The sequence below is a fragment of the Ictalurus punctatus genome, chromosome 18 (assembly GCF_001660625.3).
Source record: "Ictalurus punctatus breed USDA103 chromosome 18, Coco_2.0, whole genome shotgun sequence".
Taxonomy (NCBI): domain Eukaryota; kingdom Metazoa; phylum Chordata; class Actinopteri; order Siluriformes; family Ictaluridae; genus Ictalurus; species Ictalurus punctatus.
The window spans coordinates 16,518,899-16,540,705 of NC_030433.2; the positions used below are offsets into that span (position 1 = coordinate 16,518,899).

Here is a 21,807-nt window from a genome sequence, read left to right on the forward strand (position 1 = left end):
AGGATTTTTCACCATGTGTGTTAATGAAATGAGCAAAATTCATTAGAGGCAGGTGACGAAGTAGGTGTTAATGTTTTCCTTTACCATCTACAAAGATCCCATTCTTGAACATTATTCTCTATTCAACTGGTGCATAATTGCACCTAGAATCACCCAAAAACCAAGGCTCTTCTCTTGCTGGAAATGTTCCTTTGTGTATGAACTAATCAGGACAGACAAACAGGTGACAGTTAATGAAACGAGCAAAATGAAATAATATGTGGCTGCTTTTGGTTAGGGGAGGTTGTGTGTGGATCGTGTGCTCGCCGCTGAGATAACAGGCGTGAAAAGTGATGCGGGCGGTGCCACTGTTTGCCCGGCGCATCCAGACAGATACCACTGTGTTAACATCTGTGCTGAGGAAATTGGCCGGCTGTCTCCCCTCCCAGCTTTGTTGTCCGCGCTCCATCAAAAGAGCTCGGTGGGAGCCCGGGAACACTTCCCTTCGCTAATGATAAAATATCCAGGAGGAGGGAACACAGCCAGAGATGGCGAGAAACATGCAGAGAGAGAGTAAGTTTCCGAGCTGCCTCCATCACACACATGGCACGCTGCAACAACTCGGAAAATGGCAGCCGCTACCTGTTTTTCAGTACACACCTCACACTGCGCTCGGTTTAGTCCCAAATGAGAAAGTCAAAATGAAATTTAAAAAAAAAAATTGTAAAGACGTGTCCAATGCACTTGATGCAATAGCATAATGTATTTGCATTTTACATGTAAGTTATGTGAACATTAATCCACTTATCTAGCACTATGAATGGCAATTACAAATACATGGGGTGAGGGTTGTGTGATGGTTTTATAGTATTTCTGGCTATATGGGGTTCTTTTACATGCCAATAAAAAGCTTTTCTGAATCACAGGTTATTTGAGGTTAAATTGATTTCTGTCTCAAACTACAATGAGTCAATCAACCACCTGTAGGGCTACTTTAATTTGGTTTTACAAAAGAGAGCACAGTGTCTGAGGTAGACGAGTGATTGACACTCGACACATGCCTCTAAAGTAATTAATCTTTACTATTATTAGTTTAAAAAAAAACCTTGCATAATAAACTCCAATTCTTACTTTATGTTCACCTTTATTAAGAAAGCACATTCAGCTGGTTGTGTCCCCGATCAAAAACAGTGTAAAACATACCAAAAAAAATATTTACATATGGAGATATGCTTTGGTGCTTTTTTCTGGGAAACATTACTGCTGTCATTCAGGATTTCCCTCAGAGACAATGATATTATGTACTTTACTACTGAAAATCCATCCAATATTACTGTTGTCCTGTCTAGTCTGTGTGCACTGTCTTATTTATTTTTCCACTTGTCCCACACTGTCATGTATTTGCACTTTATGCACTTTATTTAGTCCTGTGTACTGTGCTTCTGCATTGCATATTACAACATGGTCCTAAAGAAGCGCCATTTCGTTCAAGTGTATACATGTTACAAGGAGGAACGGCAGTAAAACCTACTTGACTAGACTTGATGGTACTGATGTATTTGGGCTACCTGTCTTTTTTCCACAATCTGAGAAATGAGCAATAGAAAATTCTGGACCATGTTATCTTTATGAATAGACTGGTATTTTAGGCCTGAAAAAGAGGACATGACCAGTAAAAAAAAGAGGACGCTTGGTCACCCTAGGTTGTTGTTTGTCCCCATCTACACTGTTTCCATTAGCCACCTGTAACACCACACACATTTTCTCAAGTCCTTTTTCAAAATTCTGCTGTTAAGGTATTCTTTTATTTTATTACAATAGATATCATATCATAGGTTTTATCTGTCCATATAGCTGTTTACAGAATGAATATTTAAAATGGGTATTTTCTACAATAAAAGTAAATACATGATCCTCACCTCACTGTTCATGTTAATCAACAGGAATAAACAAGCCCTGATTGGCAGGGCCACAAAACCAGTTGGATTTTGACACCAATGAGCTATCATATGAGCAGTAGGTATGTTTCAATTAGAGGTTAATTACCGTGCCTTCAGTTTAATAAATTGTGTGTCTAGTTCGGTTCTGTTCTTAGAAATGAATTATTAAAACATTCTCAGGGCTGAAATAGTTATGACTGACTGCTATATTGGCTTTGCCAGAAAAAAACAACGATGCTCTTTGTCTTTCTTAATTATAACACATATAAGAAAGCAAAAATTAACATTATGTAGCTAGTAGTTCCATTTAACTTAGCTTAAAAAGCTAACTTTATTTTGTATAAACATCCATGCTCTGTTAGTTCAACCGACATGCTAACAGTTTTTATGTTCTCTTGTTTGACTTGTTTGAATCCATCCATCCATCCATTTTCTGTACTGCTTATCCTACACAGGGACATGGGGCGCCTGGAGCCTATCCCTAGGAACTTGGGGCACAATACGGGGGACACCCTGGACAGGGGGCCAGCCCATCACACAAACATTCACATGGACAATTTGGAAATGCCAATCAGCCTACAATGTAAGATTAGGCTAATCCTGGTGTAGGATTAGACAGTAGTATCTAAAATTTAAACAAATTTAATAACTTAAGAACAAAGCTAGATCAAAAGCACATTATTACATTTACTGTACAAGGAGCAAGCCCCACCTCACCTATTTTCATTGGCCGCCATGCTTAACCAATAACAAGCATTCCTGTCACTGGGAAAGGTTTAGGAAAGTAAAAAAGAAAAAAAAATCCTGACTGACAGACACATGGGGAGCTGGCTGAATGGGTAGAGTATGTTATGCTATGAGCTTAAGACCAATCTCATCCTCAGTGGTGGGCCAACTTAATTGGCTCTACCCTGTTACGAACTGTGAATGCCTAGCAGATGTTTGGGATTAATGGTGTCAGCAGCTCATTAAACATGTGCCAGTCCAAAAAAAAAGGAAATAAAAGTAGATCTACTCCATGCTCCTTATTGGGGTCTTCTATGTAAATATTTAGTCATGTCTCTTTTAAGAAAATACACTAATGCTGGAGTGAATCAATAAGTTTAGTGCTTCTTGCCTTTTAAACAGCAGGCACACTCCTTCCATGCCACGGTTGTGTGGGTTTATCATAGCACATTATGAATCATCTCAGCAGTCTGAGATGCGAGGTGTGTGGAGCAGGCTCATTAAACCTGGGCCACGGCAAAACACTGCCAGTTAAGCCAATTCCCCAGACGTGTACACGCAGGAAGGAGAGCTCATCATACGGCATTTTAGAGTCCCTCCCTCGATCCCAGCTCTCTCTGCCTTCCCAGTGGACCACTTGCTAAAAGGGTGCATCTTCTACCTGCGATTTGGCATGCATAAACAGCAGGGAAGCAGAGAGGCAAGGGGCACCATCAGTGCTGCGAGAGATCATGGTGCTATTTTCTGGTGCATGGGGGATACTGAATCGTCATTCAAGAACATTATGTAAAAACAGGAAGTGCATACGCAAGTAAAAGAGTGATCAAAACCTCTGGGCTGTTGATTTGCCCAACAACCACCTTCTATCTTGGGCTTTGTTTGTTTGTTCAAGGAGGGCTTTTTGTTTGCACGTAAAGGGCGGCACCTAATCCCAGCAAATATTGCAATGGTTCTGATGCTCTGGGGATGTAAACACAGAGATAACTCTGCATCTCCTCCTCTGTCTGTCATGTGCCTCAGAAAAAAGAAAGAAAAAATACAACCTATTTGGATCTGTGTGCTTTCCAGTGGCAGAGACAGATAGAGGCATATGCAGACAAATTCATCCCATCTGTTTTTGGCAAAATAGAGAAAACGTTCCATCAATAAGTGCCAGACATAGCACGCTTTACTCAGTATAGGGAGTAAATTCAATTAGCTCTGTGCATTCTTCTAGACTTTTTTGGGATTGATGGGTGAGACAGATGTTGAGTGAATGGCATAAAATAACAATGAGTACAGTCAAATCCAGCATTGACAAGAATCCTGTAGTGATTGACTCCAATTAACGCCTAATGAAGGAAGGGCTGTGGGAGTCCGCCCCCATTAATGATCCCAGCAAATAGAGTGAGATGAATGTGTTACAGAGAGACTCCTCTGGCTAGGAGATGTGGAGACAGAGAGGTGAGGGAGGGTAGGAACAAACCAATGGTTGCCTCACAAATAAACCCAGCACCTGCCCAATCTGCTTGCTGCACACTATGACACAAGACTGATGAGTCCCCTCTGGCCTATTAAGCGATGACTTTATGACAAGGCTAATGATGAAAAAGAAGTGCATGCAGCATCCCGGCCAATTTCGTGACAATCAAGCGTGAGTGTACACGTTAATGAGAGTATTTACAGGTAGGTTGCATCAGTGGGTCGGCTGGAAACAGTCGAGTGAGTCTGGCCGTGTAGTCATCATTCTGCTCATGTTTTTTGCAAACAGATATCTAGTTTGGGCTCTGCTAACGGGATGGCGTGTTTACTGGAGGATAACAATTGACATGAGAATCCAGCATGGTGCAGATGTCTGCTTCCTCCTTTCCAACGAGGGCTTATCACACCCAGAGTGGATGTTTCAACACTCATTGAAAGGATCCTCAATTGCACGCAGAACAGAAGACACGGTTACACGTGTTATCCATCATAATGAATCCAATTCAGGAGCACAGGAAATCACTTGAACTCCTGATAATGTCAAGCAGCCTTGGTTAGCAGCTACCAATCCACCGGTTCATTGTTACTAAGGTTCAGTTCCATTGACATGCATGTAATTTGCCATGCATTGCCATTTCTGACACTTCCGGGAGCGTTTTTACATTACCGAGTCTGATACTTGCACATTTGCATTTCCAGCTGGGTGATTTCTTGAGAGGCAAACTACCGAAGCCATGTTTGACAGCAGCCGAGATGTATCGTCGAAATCTGACTTTTAAATGCGAGTGTCACGACTGCAACAAATTGCGAGGGAAATATCGGCGGCTCAAATGTAATGAAAGTGAGCGGGGCTGTAAGAATGGAGGGAGAGTGTCGAGCGGGGGGAATTTACAGCTTCATTATAATGACACAGTGATGGGATTTGGCCCGCAATTGCAGGACTGCAGATCTTCTGGGTTTTTATTTTTTCTTTTTTCTTTTCCAGAGCAGATTTTGAAGATTGCTCAACTGAGCATGGTTGTTTGGGAGCTATGTGTACTTCTGGGAGAAGTGTCCTCGCCTGCTTCGAATTAGATCTTGAGTACGTGGGACAATTAGCTCTCTCAAGTCTGTAGCTTATTGCGAAACGAGGCGCGTTATCAATCACGGCTTTTTGTTTCCGTCATGAGAGATGATCAGCACTGTCTTTGTGGCTGGGGAAATGCGGCTTGTGCTGTGACGAATATCTTTTTATGCGCCCTGGCATTTACGGAGACATACTGTATGGAGCTCTTTGCTGGAAACAGCCTGAGCCATGACTGTATTATAAGCTGTAATCCACAACAACACTGCAAAACCCATTGTCTCTGGAGTTTGGTTGCGTCTCATGCGTGTGCAGTGATCGATTGCTCGCGGGCGGCAGCACAATGACAGAGGAAAGCACTCTAAGCACTAGCGGAAGTGTTACGGAGAGGGAACGAGAGCTAGGGTGACAAGCGGAGGAGGAGGGTGCAATAAAAAGGGGCTGGCGCTGTGGAGGCGAAAGCTAGTCTCTATTAGGTTAACGGTGTGCCGTAAACTGGTTACAGTCCTGTATGCTGCCTCTCATTCTCCTGCAAGGCTCTTCCAGCACTGGGGCTGTGGAAATGTGTCTCAGGGAATGTAGTTTTTCCGCCCATAACCTCTTTAGTGCCAGCCCCCCTCTGTGCGTTCTTCATCACTTAGCTTCCAATAGCTGTATTAGAGAGACATGGCTGCTGCAATACATCTGTTCTGGCTATGTGTAGGAAAAGGCCTCAAATCTTGCAAAGAACTGATGGCTCCATCCGATTCGTCTCTTTCAACAATAAGTCATTCATAAATTAGAACTAAGGTTACAGAGCCCTTCCAATTATAAGCGTGTGAAGTTTTCTTGGTGTTGTTCACTGCAGCGGCACCGAGAGAATGAGAGAGTGAGAGAGAGAGGAGAAAGTGAGAGAAGACACATTTTTGCTTCACATTTCCAGCTGACACGCACGTTTCTAATGGAATACTTAACGCATTTACTTTTCCAGAAGAAAACCTTGGAAAGTGTATTAAAACCCTATCGAGATGGGTTTTTATAAGATCATGCATCGACGCTTCAACAATTACTGTTCTGGTATGCTATTTAATGCATGCGCTGGATGTGTGAAAATGTGCCACAAGCTTGACAACTCGCTAAACAGCCATTTTGTCACACTCTTTTTCCCTCTCTCACTTCATATTACAAAAGCCTCTAATTGCGCCATTCTCGAACAAAATTTCGGACTGTTTCAGACACTCGAGGTGACTTTTCAGACCACGCCAGTGGAGCTTAGAAAGTGACAGGACCGCTGTTTGTAATAAGCAGATGTCATCGCGTTAAAAACGTAGGAGAATTATAATTATAAGACTATGAAGCGTGCAGATGTCATTGGTGCCTGTCTTTATGAGCATATGTGTGGCGCTTGTAAAATACTGGAGGGTGTCAGAGCGCTCTGTTAACACACTGTGTTCAGGTGGGAGGCTGTGCGGGGTTGTCAGAGCAACATGACGCAAGATTAAGCGCTGACAGCCTGGTCCCAGCTTCCAGGCTCCACACTCCATTTGCAATTCTAATACTAGGACAAGATATGCTGCTGAATTACAGTAGACATTTAAAAAGTGGCGGCAGACATCAAAGCCATCAAGCGGCCAGACGGAGCTCCGTAGGCCCACGCTGCTTTTAATAAGTCTGTTGATCTCACCTCAGTCTGGGTGAGAGGTGCGCGTGGTGTGTGTAACTCCCCCTGTCCTCTTCTACAGGCTGGGCGCTTGTGAATTCTCCACCTGCAACGACTGCCAAGCTTCTCGTGGGGGAGAAGTGCGAAAAGCCTGGCAGGTTCGCACAGCATTCTAGGGAAAGGATTTGGAACACACCTACTGGAGCTGGATATCTGAGTTTACTACTCAGACAGCATAGCATACAGGAACTAAAGCAAGATCATTATATTGTACAAATTGCTGAAAATTTTGGTACCAGGTTGCAGTTGGATGGTTGTGGGTACCGGCTCAAGCTGGCACCAACAGAATCTAACAGTACTTGAGGGTGGGCTTGCAGTAATGGTCGATGGAGATTGGTTAAGCATGACATCCCATCACTGAATATAGGTAAGGGAAAATACATGGCTGGGTGTGCTTTACTCAATTTTACTACCCAACGCAAACCAATTTAAATTGTTTAACGCAGACCTAGCCATGGATTATCCCGCTTATACCACGGTCACTTGCCCAGCATTGACGAGTTAACGCTGTCATTGATGTTTGCAGTGCAAAATTTGACAGAAAAGATCAAAATAACGGTTCATTTTCGTTAGTTATTTTATATACGGATAGTTAGATCTAGGATTCTGCCCGCTCTAAATCACACACAGAGATAAAGAAGTGCAATAAGACTATTTGAATAAATTATAATAAATAGTTATTAGAGAGACTGAGTGTGTGAATTACCTGCATCGATGCAGCGTCTGTGAGTTTAACTACTGTATGCAACTGTAACTATATGTTACTATGGTTACAGTTGTTCATAGGAATTAATTTAATTTAGAACGGTGATTCAACTGACGGGTACTACCTGTGCATTATATGTACAGTTTGAACACACACCTTCCAGCCAATCAGAGTCGAGTATTCAGACAGATTAATTCAGAGTATTTATAATTCAACTCTGTTGAATTCTCAAATTTGTCCAAAGATTTTGATTCATTTTCTATAACAGAAAAGTCTGACACTAGTGCCAGCTACAAGGCAAATCACAGGTTTATATGTCCTCATTGTAATATGTTAGCGTTTTTATACCAGCAGCTCATTCACAGGGACTTGTTCGGCAAACACCAACAATAAATGTATTATTATTATTATTATTATTTAAAAACCTTATTTTTATTATTATTTTTTTTTTTAAAAAGCATGTAATTATTGATAGGGTGACTTTTCTGTAAGGGGATATTTATGTAACATTTATAGATGTAGTCCCCAGTGTCAGTGGTTTCTAACAGTCAGTAAGTTTTCCATTATGGAAATATCTTCAGGAGAGAGGACTTCTGCGCTTTCCGGTTTCTTGGGTTTTTGATGAGCTAGTTTTTGTTGTTGTTGTTGTTATATTATCTTGAAGAGAGTTAAAAAAAAAAAAAAAAAGAGAGGTTGGTGAGGGAATGATTATTTCAGGCTGCTACAATGATAACAAATGAGAACACGGTCACTTTTTGTGGAAATTCCACAATATACAACATTAATGCAACAAATGGTTAAAAATATGGCATGACAATCATTAATAAATGAAAAATTGTAATTGTTGACAAATTCCTGTGGTATATGTGGTACTTATTTTAATCCTCAACTAAGCATGTTTTTTGTCAGTAATTTCACTGCAGCAAATATGAACTGACCAGATAATGTTCACCCAAGCACATCTTCCATGCTGAACTGGCATTGTTGCACACCGAAATGAGCCAGCTAGACATTTTTACTCATATTTTGAGTTTGGAGAAAAAGAACTAAAACCACAGCTTGCACTAATTCCTGTTATTGGTTTCTAACTGTGCCAAGAAAAAAAAAAACCCTCATAGTTGCCGTATCTGTTTATCTATTACATCTCTTTCTTTAATGATTCGTCATGATATTATTATTAATAAAATACAGCAAACGTGAATGAACACAGTCAATAATGAGGTGGTGCAGATGGTTTCCAGTGAGTGTTTCTTTCCTTTTTTACACGCACAGCTGTGCATTGTAAATACCACTATAGCTCACCACATAAAGACCCCCTGCACAACACAAATTCTTTTAAATAAAGGTCGATTATTACAATCTAAGACCAGACGCGAGTCATTTCTCCACAGGCTTAGTGCTGTAAATGATATCAGAAGTGTTTCCAGATAGGAGAGTGTTCAGAGCAGAGTGTGATATCCTAAGGAAAAGGAAATGTTATTACGATCAAACTTATTGATCTCGTATTCAGCACGGGTGAGGGTGTGTGAAAGGAAGGTTGAAGGTTGCTTAAGCTTTGTGAACTTACCGTACACGTAGAGGATGTAATCATCGTAGGATTCTCCCACCGAGTTCGAGGCCACGCATCGGTAAGTACCGTTGTAGGACTTGTTAAGGTTCTCGATGTAAAGATCCGAGCCAGTGATGACGGCATGAGACGGCACGTCGTCGTCCACCTTCACCCAGTTCACCTGCTGAGGCCTGCGGAGAGACAGCGTACAAACCAGACTGGCTTTCAGACAAAATGGCCAAACAATATGCCCTCTTTAAGCCTGCTGGATCGCTGTAAGCATCTTACAGGGCCAAAAAAGGTTGATATTTTTCTGTTGTCTATTGCCATTAAGTGCCACTAAGAGTCTTGTTCCTTTGTCCTAACAGCTACTGTAAACAGGGCATGAAATGGCCTTTCCCCATTTTCACAATGATGGGCAATGATGCTAAAGCAGCTTAAAGCCTCTAAACTTTTTTGTAGCTGTCTCAAGGCTCAGTGGCAGTGCTATAGCCTAGGTAATTTTCGTGAAATAATAATAACATAAAGTAAACTTCTACTGACATGTACAGAGTCTGAATCCAAGGTTAAATATAAATATACAGTACATACATACATGCGTGGAATAAAGATTCAGGCACAAATCTTGTGATGGAAGAAGGGAAATGACCTAGAAAAAGTTTTTTACTGAATGGAAGAGAACAGGGAGAGAGAGAGAGAGAGAGAGAGAGAGAGAGAGAGAGAGGGGCACAGTAGAGGGGCTGAAGAGAACCTGCGGTTAGAGGCAGAATACAAATGGCCCCAGAGCACCAAGCCCAGCATTATATGACAGTAATGACTGCAGCCCCTCCTCTTGCCTTTAATGAAAACGACTTCTAATTTTCAGTCCCACTGTATTGATTGTATTCTCATGCTTATTAAATGAATGCGGGAGGAGCGCTAGCTTCCTGCACAATAAGAGTTTGGAGGGAAGGGGGTGGTAGGGGGAGTCACATATGAATTACCTCTCATTGTGTTTGCACACATTTGCACCATTGTCTTGTCATCCACAGGTTTTTCAATTAGACGCTATAGATGCTGCTGTGTGTGAGGTAATATTTGATGGTGCAGGGTTTGATGACGCGAAAGCAAGGAACACAGTGTGTCATTTGGCTCGTACTCGCCTCTTCAGTATGCACATACAAATCACACTTAGGCTCAGAGCTTGGACTCCTGAGGACTGATTACCATACAATTACCAGACGGCAACATGTGCAGCCTGCTTCGGTCTGCGTTTTGGTTTTTACATTCACACAGCATCGATATGATATGTCTGGACTGGAAAGGATGTATTAATTCCATCCTGCAATTGATGCTGAAGATTCTGCCTTTGAACATTGACCCTAAAAACTATTTTCAGCATTATATCACAGTGCTGTTGAATTCTCAAATGTGATTGGTCAGATTTTCTAGATAACAGCAGCTCTCTGACACTAGTTCCAATGAAAGGTTTGTATTAATGCACTCGTTCTAATACATACGCGTGTAATCGTTTCTATAGTCAGTGAGTACAATTACATCATCTAAAGCTATTAAAGAACAAATAAAAAAAGTATAATAATTGATATACTGAAGCTTTTGGTAAGGAGATGTTTATTTTACTTTATTTAAATTTTATGGAAGGAGTCTCCAATGTCAGTGCTTACATAACATGCTACAACAATCCTTCTGGCTTATCAACTTAAAAAAAAAAAAAACACACAAGGCTGGTGAGGAATAGACTGCTTATAGATGATATGTTCCATAACATTAAATGTAACTATAAGCAATTAAATATCATGATTTGTCATTTATTAATAAAGTAAAAATTATAATAGTTTTGCAGCTTGCTGTGGATTTATGGTGCGTTCAAGTGATGGCATTTAAGAGTTGAAAATGAATGTTTCCTCGCCTCAGAACCTGAATTCAGTTATTATGTGTTTGGTATATGCAGCACGTTATTGAAACACAAGCAAAATTGCTTAGCATGTCTTTCTCAAGCTAATCTCCTGCAGAAAATACGCTAGGTTTGTACAATTAAGATATAACACGTAACGATAAAGTTTACAGTGGCTTCATAAATTGATAAAAACATTAAAAAGTGAAACGCACCTAATGTGCATTCTTTGTTCTTCATTTTCTAGGAGTTAAAAAGACTTGCTGTATTTTTTGTATTCAATTAAGAGTAGGTACACCCCCATCTTGCTCCGACCAAAGTCACTTGAACACATCTGACATCGTAGTTACGACTTCCTGTCATATCACAGCAAACCATTAATTACATTTCCCATCCTGCACTGCGGTCTACAAACATGGCCGCCATGGACTGCAATTCCCAGAACATGCATTCATTCTAATCACGCACACCTGCATCAAATTCACAGCACTCACAACCACAGTATAAAGGGACTGTTTGAACACAATGGCTTTGTGAAGTATTGAGTGTTATCACTGTACCAAACGTTTGTACTGTTCCTCGTTTTGCTTCATGTTCATTGATCTTGTTTCTCGTTCTCGTTTCTTGCCTTGCCTAGTTTAAGCCTGTTTGCAGATCGCCTGACCCATTGCCTGTTTTCATGACTTGGATTTGTCTGTCTGCCTCTCTTTAGTAAAAGTTCTTATCTGCACTTGGATTTGTCCTAACCTTCATTATGTGGATTTCGTGACACTTCCCAACTTCCCAACTCGTAAATACGAACTTCCCAGGAGGACTTGAACGAACGATAAGTGGAATAAAACACTGAGGCATGCTGTTATAAGAAAATAATTCCCTAGAATTACGAAAACCATAATTCTTCTTCAAGTTAGGCTGCATCACATGACCCCATTTTCCTATAACAGCACACTCTGTCATTTTTTATTTCTTACTTTTCTATCATTCACTCAATATCATACCGATATATGGGAAACCTATATGTCTACACTGACATATATAGCATGTCATTGGGATTTATGGAGATTGTAAAAGAATGAAAACCCTCTCACTCTGGTTTGCCTTTGGTCTTGCACGTCAGCTCCAGGTTTTCCCCCTCTCTGGTTAGTCCTTGAGGGAACTCCACGACAATCTTCACCTCTGGTTTATCTGCAGAGAAGAAAAAACATACATTTTCAAACAGTCATACGTGCACAATACTTATTTGATTTCCATTTTCCATTGCCCAGCTGGATTATATTTTCCATTTAACACCTGATTTCAAGACCTGCTTTGGTTCCCATGGCGGATATGGCAACAAGAGAAGTGATGAATGCAATTCTGGCTGCTGACAGAACAGTATACCCACCTAGGTTGCAATAACACACCATTACCCACAGTGTTGACCTTTACGCTCCATAACTACTGTCCTCTTCTTGATCAATTAGAGTCTGTGGCCATTGCAGGCCTTGCATCAGCCTGGCTTCTATCATGGTCACTGCATTCAGCATGAAACACACATCCTTCCCTCGCCTGGGTTGCTTTTTCCCCCCAATTCTGCTGGGATTAGGTTTCCTGCTGCTTCTGTACCAGGCTACAGGAGCACTGACATTCACAATGACGTCTGACATGCATTGGTACACTCTTGCACAATGACATTATGGATATGAGGCCATAAATATGGCCAGGGGACAGTCATGCAGAATGGTCATTCACTGTGTGCGTTCTGAATAACATTCCATTCAGCCGTCAAAAACTGTTTCAGTCTGCTTAATCCATCTTCCAGCGTGGAATGCGCAGATATCCTTCTGCCAAAGATGCCATGACACAATTCAAATTAACCAGCTTACACATGATACTATTAAAGGCATTATTAGACTCTGGCAAAGTTTAGTATGGTGCCACTACCTATAAATGTGCTTTGTTTTAGATAAATGCTAATAAGCCCCCTTAACGATCCATTTTAGCAGGTAGTGCGTACATGGGGAGGACCTGGGGTGGTAAAAGGAAAAAAGCAACCTCTGTGTTTACACAGAGTGCTAATGAGTGCATGGGGAGAGAACATAACTGAAAGAGTGAAAGAAGAAAGCGTTCCAGGCCTTTCATTTAAGCAGCAAAAGACCTAGCAAACAGTAGTTAGCCAGGGACAAAGTAAAAGCCACCCAGCTGGGAACTGGGGTCTAGGATAATAATAATAATAATAGTAATAATAATAATTTAAAAAAAAAAAGTAATAACAACTATAATAATAATATGCATGTCTGTTCTTGCACTTCAGTCCAAAAACTTACCATTTTAGTAAAACCTTTACTATTTTACAAGATTGAAAAGCTATAATAGTAATTATAATATACCTGGAATTATAGAGTGAAAAAGCAATAAATCAAAACAAATTGATAACTAATATTATATAGTTAGATCCCTTAAAATTAGCTTTGCACGCTCTTGGCTCTCCACCACTCCTGCCATCATTAACACCTCCATTATCTTTGCCCATGCAGTGGAGATAATGGATACAGCCATACAGCTGGTTCAGACTGGGCAGTATAGTCTAACCTTGGAAAAACCTTAAGTCCTTGCAGGTAGCCAGACTCTTGCAATGACTTGCTGTAATGGCTGATCTGTATTGCATTCCTTAGGCTGGCCTGTTTCCAGGCCTGCAGTTTCTCCAAGGGCTCCAAATCTAATATTCTCTCCATAATGGAGCTTGAAGTGGCATGCCTGTGCTACGGTGCATTGTGTGCCCAGCTGTATGCACAGCAGCACAGTGGTAGATTACAATGTGAAAACTGTAATGACATTGATACAATTATGGGGCATTTCATGTGCGTTCCTTGGAAAGAATGCTGGTATTTGTAACAGCAGGTTAATAATCTAAATTGGCCAGATTTCACAGCATGCATTGTGAATTAGCATGAAGACACAGTGTTGTTGTTGAGCGACACCCAAATAGAAAGAATTTAGCTCCAGCTTGTGTTGACACAATCTGGGAAATCTGGAGGTCTTAACAGATCAAATGGTGTATGATATAACAGATCAGTAGTCTATGACTTTGAGAGTTACATCTCAGCCAAAGTCAACAAACACTTGTTGGAAAGACTGCATGTCTCATTACATCTAACAGCACTGTGCCTAGTGTTGTTGTCAATTAGGTTACATGGTTACTTCACACTGCCCCACGTACAATATAAGAGCTGTTGAATTTTCAGATACAACTGGTCAAAGGGTGTTGATTAATTTTCTATAACAGCAGCTCTGACAGTAGCTCCAGCTGTAATTCATATCACAGGTTTAGTAGGATATCATTTCTCTAATAACAACTCATTCATAGGGACTTAATGCAGCTACTACAATTTCCTGTGCCGTTATTTAACAAAGAAAAATACAGAATTGCTTATATGGTAAAGTTTTCTGTAAGCATATGTTTATTTAAAATTTATGGAAGGAGTCTCTAATGTCTAAAGTCAGCACTTTGTAACAGTCAGTAAGTTGTCCAACATGGGAGAGTCTTCAGGACTTTGGCAATGTGACAAGCTTTTTTTTTTTGTCTTATTAACAAGAAAGAGAGGCTGGAGAGGGAATGACTGCTGTAACTTATAACATAAAATTTGAGAATGTTCCATGACATTAAACGTAACTTTCAATGGATAAAAATAAGTAACTTTCAATGGATAAAAAAAAGCATGACAGGTCAGTGGTTACCAACTTAAAACATGGAATTTCTGACAGACTGTTTTGATATCAGAGGAATAAAACATTTCAGGATGTGCTGTTATTGGAAAATAATCAACACTCAACACCACCCCACCCAGCACTGATTATTTACATATAACAGCATGCTTGTTGTGTTTTGTTCCTTACTTATTTCAAAGTCATCAAATTTTCCATCATCAAATGTGTCAGTTCTTCTGGCCACCCAAACACTTTTTCCATTATAACCTTTGTGGCCAACAAAAAAGTGATCTGCTGCTCACTGTCCATCTGTCCAAATTACATGCTGACAGTGCTGAGCTGCCATCACGGTGATAGACACCCAGGTCTGTGGAGAGTGGTCTGCTCTGAAGCTCTGGTTAAAGAGGAAGATCCACCTGTTTGTCTCTGGCAGCACAGTGGAGATGCTGCCCATTCCTCTCTCTCTTATCTTAGCTCTTTGCATGAAAGGAACCGAGCGAACGCTTCCAGCCTTGAAGTCGCCCCTTTATCAATTCCTCTGAGGAGCTTCCTCCCCTGGACATTCAGGTGCAGACTGGCTAAGAGCTCTGCTGCTAGCTTTTGGATCAGTTCGCTCACCATGACTGGAGGGCACCAAACAAAAAGGTCAGCCTCATTTTAATAACACAACCATTTGCCGGCGCTCTCTTCAGCACTACTGGCATTTCCCGCAAGTTGCCAAACTTCATTTCCCTCAAGCCGGGGTGGGGGGTTGGGGGATACAAAGGTGCTGACGAGCAACAGAGTGAAACTGTTGCAAGGCACAGCCATCAACATTTCTGGGCTTATTTAATATCCACAGCAATGCATTTTTACTATTCTGTAAATAAACTCTCCACTGATCCTGCTCACTCTCATAGATTTTTCTTGCTGATTATTTCACTGCAGGAGCCAAATTTCAGTGCAGAGGGAAAGAGTAGTGTTTAAACTCCATGGAGGGAATGGGTTCATTTTTCCTGATTTAAGCCCAGTCGAACCAAAGGGCATTTGCCTGGATGATGATCTGGGCTTGTCTGGGCCAGAGAAAGGTCACATACAATCACTAATTTTCAGTCAATGCTCTAGGGAACGTAGTGCTAGTCCTGGCTTGGCATGTGATGAAAACAAACAAACCTCTTGAGAATTAAAATCAGCAACAGTGAAAAACATGGTTGGGTAATATGGGCAAACGATTCTGTGTTTTCCAAACGTTTGGACAATAATGGTATTTTTTGGAAATGCAATCTAAGAAAAATCCATCTACCACCCTCTCTGGAGAAACCCTTAAAGGTTCTATGTATTGCCCATAAAACTGAGTGCTTTCATTGCAAAAAGAATAAGAAGAACCTCTCTAGGAACTGAAGAACCCCTAAGAGGAACCCTATTCTTTAGGGAATACAGTATATAGGGTATAGTGAACCCTTAAACAGATTACTTCCCTTGCAGAGAGAGTAAGAAGAACCTTTTTACGAATCAAAGTACTTCTAAGAGTAACTCCATTTTTTAAATAGAGAATAGAATCGATGGCATAGAAACAGTAAATAGAACATCTTTAGAAACTGAGGAACACCTAAGTAGAAGAACATTCATAGAGAGAAAGTAGAGTGAAACTCTTTGGTAACTATAGAACCCCTAAGAGGACCTTAGTTTGAGGGAATACAGTGTAGAGCAATGGTAGAGCAGTGGAACCCGATTTTTTAGAGTATAGTTTAGAGGGTATAGTGAACTCTTAAACACAGTCAAAACATGGCTGAACGTCTCTGCATCGTATCGCTGCCAATCACCATGATGTTCTTGCAACTACTCTGATCATGAAGACTGCATGAAGACATTCATGAATCATGAATCAAATAAACTAGAGAAGCAAAACTATGGGACATCTGCCTGTACAGCAGTTTTATGGAAAATGAGAGAAAAAAAAGTCTATTTTCACCAGTTGACACATTTCCACCAGTGTACCTCCTGCCATTAGAGTAGAAGAACGTGGCCACTGGAAGCAAGTACAAACCAGCAGTGTGAGACAGTGTCAGTGTTTCGTTACTGAAGCATGGAGACCTGCTTAATCTTTTTGCCACTCGCTCAGTGCTGGGTCTGATTTAATGCGTGTATGCAGTGAAAAATGCAGACAACACCATTATTAAAATTAGACAGAAAAAAAAAGAACCAGAAAGCAAGCAGATCTTTCCCTTCCCTGACAAGGCATTTTCTCTGGTAGGAATCTCCAGAGAAACTTAAATGAACACAATTACACACCACTAACCTCAAAAGACAAAATACCGTATGTTTGGTGTCTCATGACAGCTTCTTCAGATTTGCACTGAAGCTACAAGGCTAATGTAGATAACAAGCAATGGAAATGTGGTTTATGACACTGTATCACTTTCTGTAATCTATAAAAATGAACAAAACTGAACGGTTAATGTGCTCCATGAAGTAGTATTTTCACTAAAAAAAAGCTTTGTTTTTTTGTTGTTGCTTAAAGCACTGCACACTACTTACACTGCACCTCCAGGTATTTCTGAGCTTGAAAGTCCTTGACTGCTGGGTGGTCCACGATGCAGACAACAGGAATACCGTCATCCTCCTTTGTAACAGTGAGCCTTACCCAGCTGGTTACAGTGTACATCCTGTCATATGTGATGTCCACTTTGGACTTTCCTGTGAGAGTAAGAGAAAAAAACAAAAACATTTAACCCCAATGTATAATCTTTCATCTACCTCTCCCTCACGCTTCTTTCAGTATATAAACTGAAAGAAGAGTCGATACTCAGTTGATATTAGAGATGCACTGATGTATAATCTACCAATAATCGGTATCGGCCAATAAAGGCAGTTTTCATGCTTTTCACGGATGTTTCATGTTTAGAAACATCCGATGATCAGGGCCGATTATATCCTGTCAATCAAAAGAGGGCGGGAAAACACATCAATTTTGTGCTGTGTGTAAAGAAGATATCTCTTGTGTGGAATTACTTTGAATTGGGTGACAATGACGAAAAAACTGCAGTTTGTATGCTCTGCACTGCTTAAATTTGACACCAGACGCTGCAGCAATGAAGCGGGAGTTCCTGCGTCGAGTCAATTTTTTTTTTTTTGCCGAGCTGCTCGAGCTGAATTAAAGGGCCAGTACACTGTTGAAAGATTTAAATGAAGATGAGTTGACAAAAAAGTATATATTGCACAGAAAAATATATTTGTAGAGTAGTATATTTCATATCCAGTTAATGTTAAAATATATTTAAAAAAAAACGTTTATATTATATATTACCAGTTTCATGTTCAATGAAGTAGAAATGCTTTTGTTTGTGGTGAGTGAATGTGAGACTAACAGGAAGTGTTTTTTTTTTTTTTTTTTTTTAGAATTCAGTCAATGTTAATATGAATTAATAACATTCAATAACTTAAGAAATCTTATTTTAATCTTCAGAATTTAGTTCATGTGTTAAGGTTAATTAGATTAATGTGTTTTCTGTTTATGAGACCAGTTACTGTGAAACAACTTGTTGAAATGGAGAGAATAAAGTTTTTATTTGCATTCATAATTATGGAATTATTTATTATTCATTTAAACGAAGGCATAATAGGTATCGGTTGATATCACTCTGAATAATCTGTTATTGGTATCGGCTGAGACATTTAGTATCGGTGCATCTCTAGTTTATATATATATATATATATATATATATATATATATATATATATATATATATATATATATCAACTGAGTATTTTTTTCATCTTTTTAAGAAAAACTGCAGCAGTCTTGCCTTGCTAGTTGCTATGCCTCCTTGAATTTATTCAGCCAAGTTAACACCACCATGAACAATGCACAAGGAGACTAAATGTGCCTCTCAAGGATACATAACACAACTCAGCAAATCACCATTGTGTATAGTTAATAAGCCAGTGTAGGGGGAGTGGGCTGAAGTAAGGCTGCACTAACCCAAGCTATGCGCTATCACGGGCTGTGACTGCTACACAAAAACCCACACAGTTTCTGGGTACAGTATATCATTCACTGCGAGTGTAGCCTCTCTGCAGGATTCTCTCTACAGTAGCACTAGACCAGGAGCACATTTAGAGCTCAGACCCATGTACAAACTATAAGCACACAGAGACAAGGCAAATGAAAGCCAGGTGGGCAAAGAGCGAAGAGAAGAAAACACAAACACGCTGTGCTGTGACTTTGTTCACCACAAATCCTGAACTGGAGTAGAAGAGTTGCCATGATATATCATTATAATTGGTGAAAAAAGAAAGAAAGAAAAAGGCAGAAAAAATACAAACACTAGCGATTAGGAAAGCAAGACAGATGCAAAATGTTTTAAAAAACAAGCAGGCAAAATTTTTTACAAATATTATAATATACAGTAACAAGTAACAATTGATGCCAATGGGGACTATGCCTTCTCCTTACTAATTTGTTTGCTGAAAATATACACCGATTAACATAATTTTAAAACCACTGACAGGTGAAGTGAATGACATTGAGTATCTTGTTACAGTGGCACCTGAGAAGGGGTGGGATATAAGAGGCAGCAAGTGAACAGTCAGTTCTCGAAGTTGATGTGTTGGAAGGAGAAAAAAATTGCCAAGTGTAAAGATCTGAGCAACTTTGACAAGGACCAAATTGTGATTGGCACCGTTCTGCTGGGAAACCTCGGGTCCTGGCATTCATGTGGATGTTACTTTGACACGAATAGTACCAGCTACCTAAACATTGTTGCAGACCAAGTACACACTTTCATGGCAGCGGTATTCCCTAATGTCAGTGGCCTCTTTCAGCAGGATAATGCGCCCTGCTACACTGCAAAAATAGCTGAGGAATGGTTTGAGGAACATGACAAAGAGTTCAAGGTGTTGACTTGGCCTCCAAATTCCCCATATTTCAATCCGATCGAGCATCTGTGGAATGTGCTGGACAAACAAATCAAACCCATGGAGGCCCCACATCGCAACTCTATGGATCTGCTGCTAACATCTTGGTGCCAGATACCACGGCACACCTTCAGAGGTCTTGTGGAGTCCATGCCTCAACAGATCAGAGCTGTTTTGATGGCGCATGGGGAACCTACACAATATTAGGCTGATGGTGGTTTTAATGTTATGGCTGATTGGTGTACATAAAAACAAGAAGAAAGCTATTGAAGAAGAACTATTTCAGACATTTCACCTTGATGTGATCTTCACCCTAGTTTGGATCAAATCTAAAATCGAATCAGTTCATCTGCTGCTTACAATGATAATTCCTTATAAATCCTACAAACATTCACTCGCTCTTTGTGCTAAGGCAGAACAAAGGACAACCCAAACGCATAAAGTCTCAGAGGCATAGAAGCTACACTAACTAGCAAATAAACAAACAAATAGGACTGCAAGAAAAACAACATTTAAAAAAATCCTTTAAACATGGTCGAGGAAAGACAAAAATAATGATATAAACAAACACATAAATGAACAATAAACAAACAAACAAACAACAATGTAAAACTTGTTTTAATAAGCTTTAAAAACAAATGGGTAAAGAAAATAGTAGGAGAAATCCAAAAAGAAAGAAACAAACAAGCAACTGTTTTTTTTTTTAAAAAAAAAAACAGGCTTGCAAAGAAAATTAGAACAATAAATGTATAAACAAAGAGGTAAATCAGTAAGTAAAATAGTCAAAAGTAAATGAACAAACTGATAAAGAAGAAGGCAAACAAACAATAAACAGGCGGACAAATTACAAATATAAGCAAACAAATAAACAAATTTTCAAACAAATAAACACATAAGTCAATTAAAAAATCAGATGCTTAAAGAAATTACAGAGCAAAAGACGATCAATCAAACAAAGAAATAAATGAATAAAAAATTTTAAATACAAGAAAGAAAGAAAGCAAAAATGAAAGAATGCTGTTATTTTTAAGTCTTTTTTTTTTCTGTGATTGTTAGCTGAGTCTGACAGCTGGCACACAGAAACGAGCCTCAGTACACAGCTGCTCCTGTAAAACATTGCAGACACACTCACCAATAATCCACATCCATACACTTTTAATGAGAGACCTTTCACACCATATTAATAAAGGACTGCAGATAGCGCCGTGAAAGCCTAGAGTAATACGGACAGTTCTGCTTGTTTCTGGACTCGGGCTGACTACCTGTAGCATTCTTACCACCTGAGGGATAATCAGAGGGAGGAACATTCCCAGCCAGTGATTACGCGCTGTGCTTCATGAGTGCTTTAATAGAGCCTGTGTTTTCCTCATTCTAATGTCAGCCTCCCACAATGCCCCAATCACACCTGCTAGAGATATAATCACAGGTCAATCACTGTCATTCACAACTTTCTTCATCTCAATATCAGCTCGGCGTTTTTGAAATGCAAAGGCGCGTGCTGATTAGGTCTGATAACACGATGCTACAGTAGGCTGAACATCAAAGAAAGCATGCTGCCGACTGATTTCAGCACTTAGCCTGCTCAGATCCTGGCCTCGCTGGTGCTCCATTCATCCACCATCAGTCCTGATGCTCCGTTGTAATTTTACCTCGTTAGTGAGGACTAGCGTCAGTGTAAACTTGTGGCACCGAGGAACCTTTTTATTTAATTTTTTTTATTTTAAATGCTGCACACCTTTCTAAAAATACATTTCTTCTCCATTTAGCATATTTTAGCTTGTTGGCAGGTTAACTGAAATGGTAGGTTATATTTCCAGGTGTAGACAGCGGGCTAATGACTGTCTAGCCTCCCGCTGGCCAACACCCATCCTGCCTCTGTCTCTCAACTGGCAGCAGAAGATTAATAACTGAATTTTTTTTTTTAATCCATTGTCCCTTATCTTTCATTTAGCTCATCTTACTAGCACCAGACATATCATTGCATGTGCCAGGTGCAAATGAGAAATATTAAAAGCAGCACAAAACGGGACTGAGAGATGGGCATGTGTGTGTGTGTGTGTGTGTGTGTGTGTGTGTGTGTGTGTGTGTGTGTGTGTGTGTGTGAGTCCAGAGCTTTGCATGGCAGGGCAGCTGAGTTTACATTCCAGGGCTGGATGGGTGTAACCTTTAAATGATATTTAAAAAAGCCTGATTATCCTGAAGGTAAT

General features: G+C 40.1%; 1 protein-coding gene across 6 annotated transcripts in view; it reads right to left on the reverse strand.

Moving 5' to 3' along the window:
• cadm1a (cell adhesion molecule 1a) overlaps positions 1-21,807 on the reverse strand; it is a 339,864-nt gene that overhangs the window by 33,789 nt on the left and 284,268 nt on the right. For all 6 annotated transcript variants that reach the window (XM_053687692.1, XM_017493089.3, XM_017493088.3 and 3 more), the window contains 3 exons: positions 17,222-17,380; positions 12,106-12,202; positions 9,142-9,314 (listed from right to left, as the gene is read on the reverse strand). In XM_053687692.1, coding sequence (XP_053543667.1) covers positions 9,142-9,314; positions 12,106-12,202; positions 17,222-17,380 — 429 coding nt within the window. The remainder of the gene's footprint in view (positions 1-9,141; positions 9,315-12,105; positions 12,203-17,221; positions 17,381-21,807) is intronic.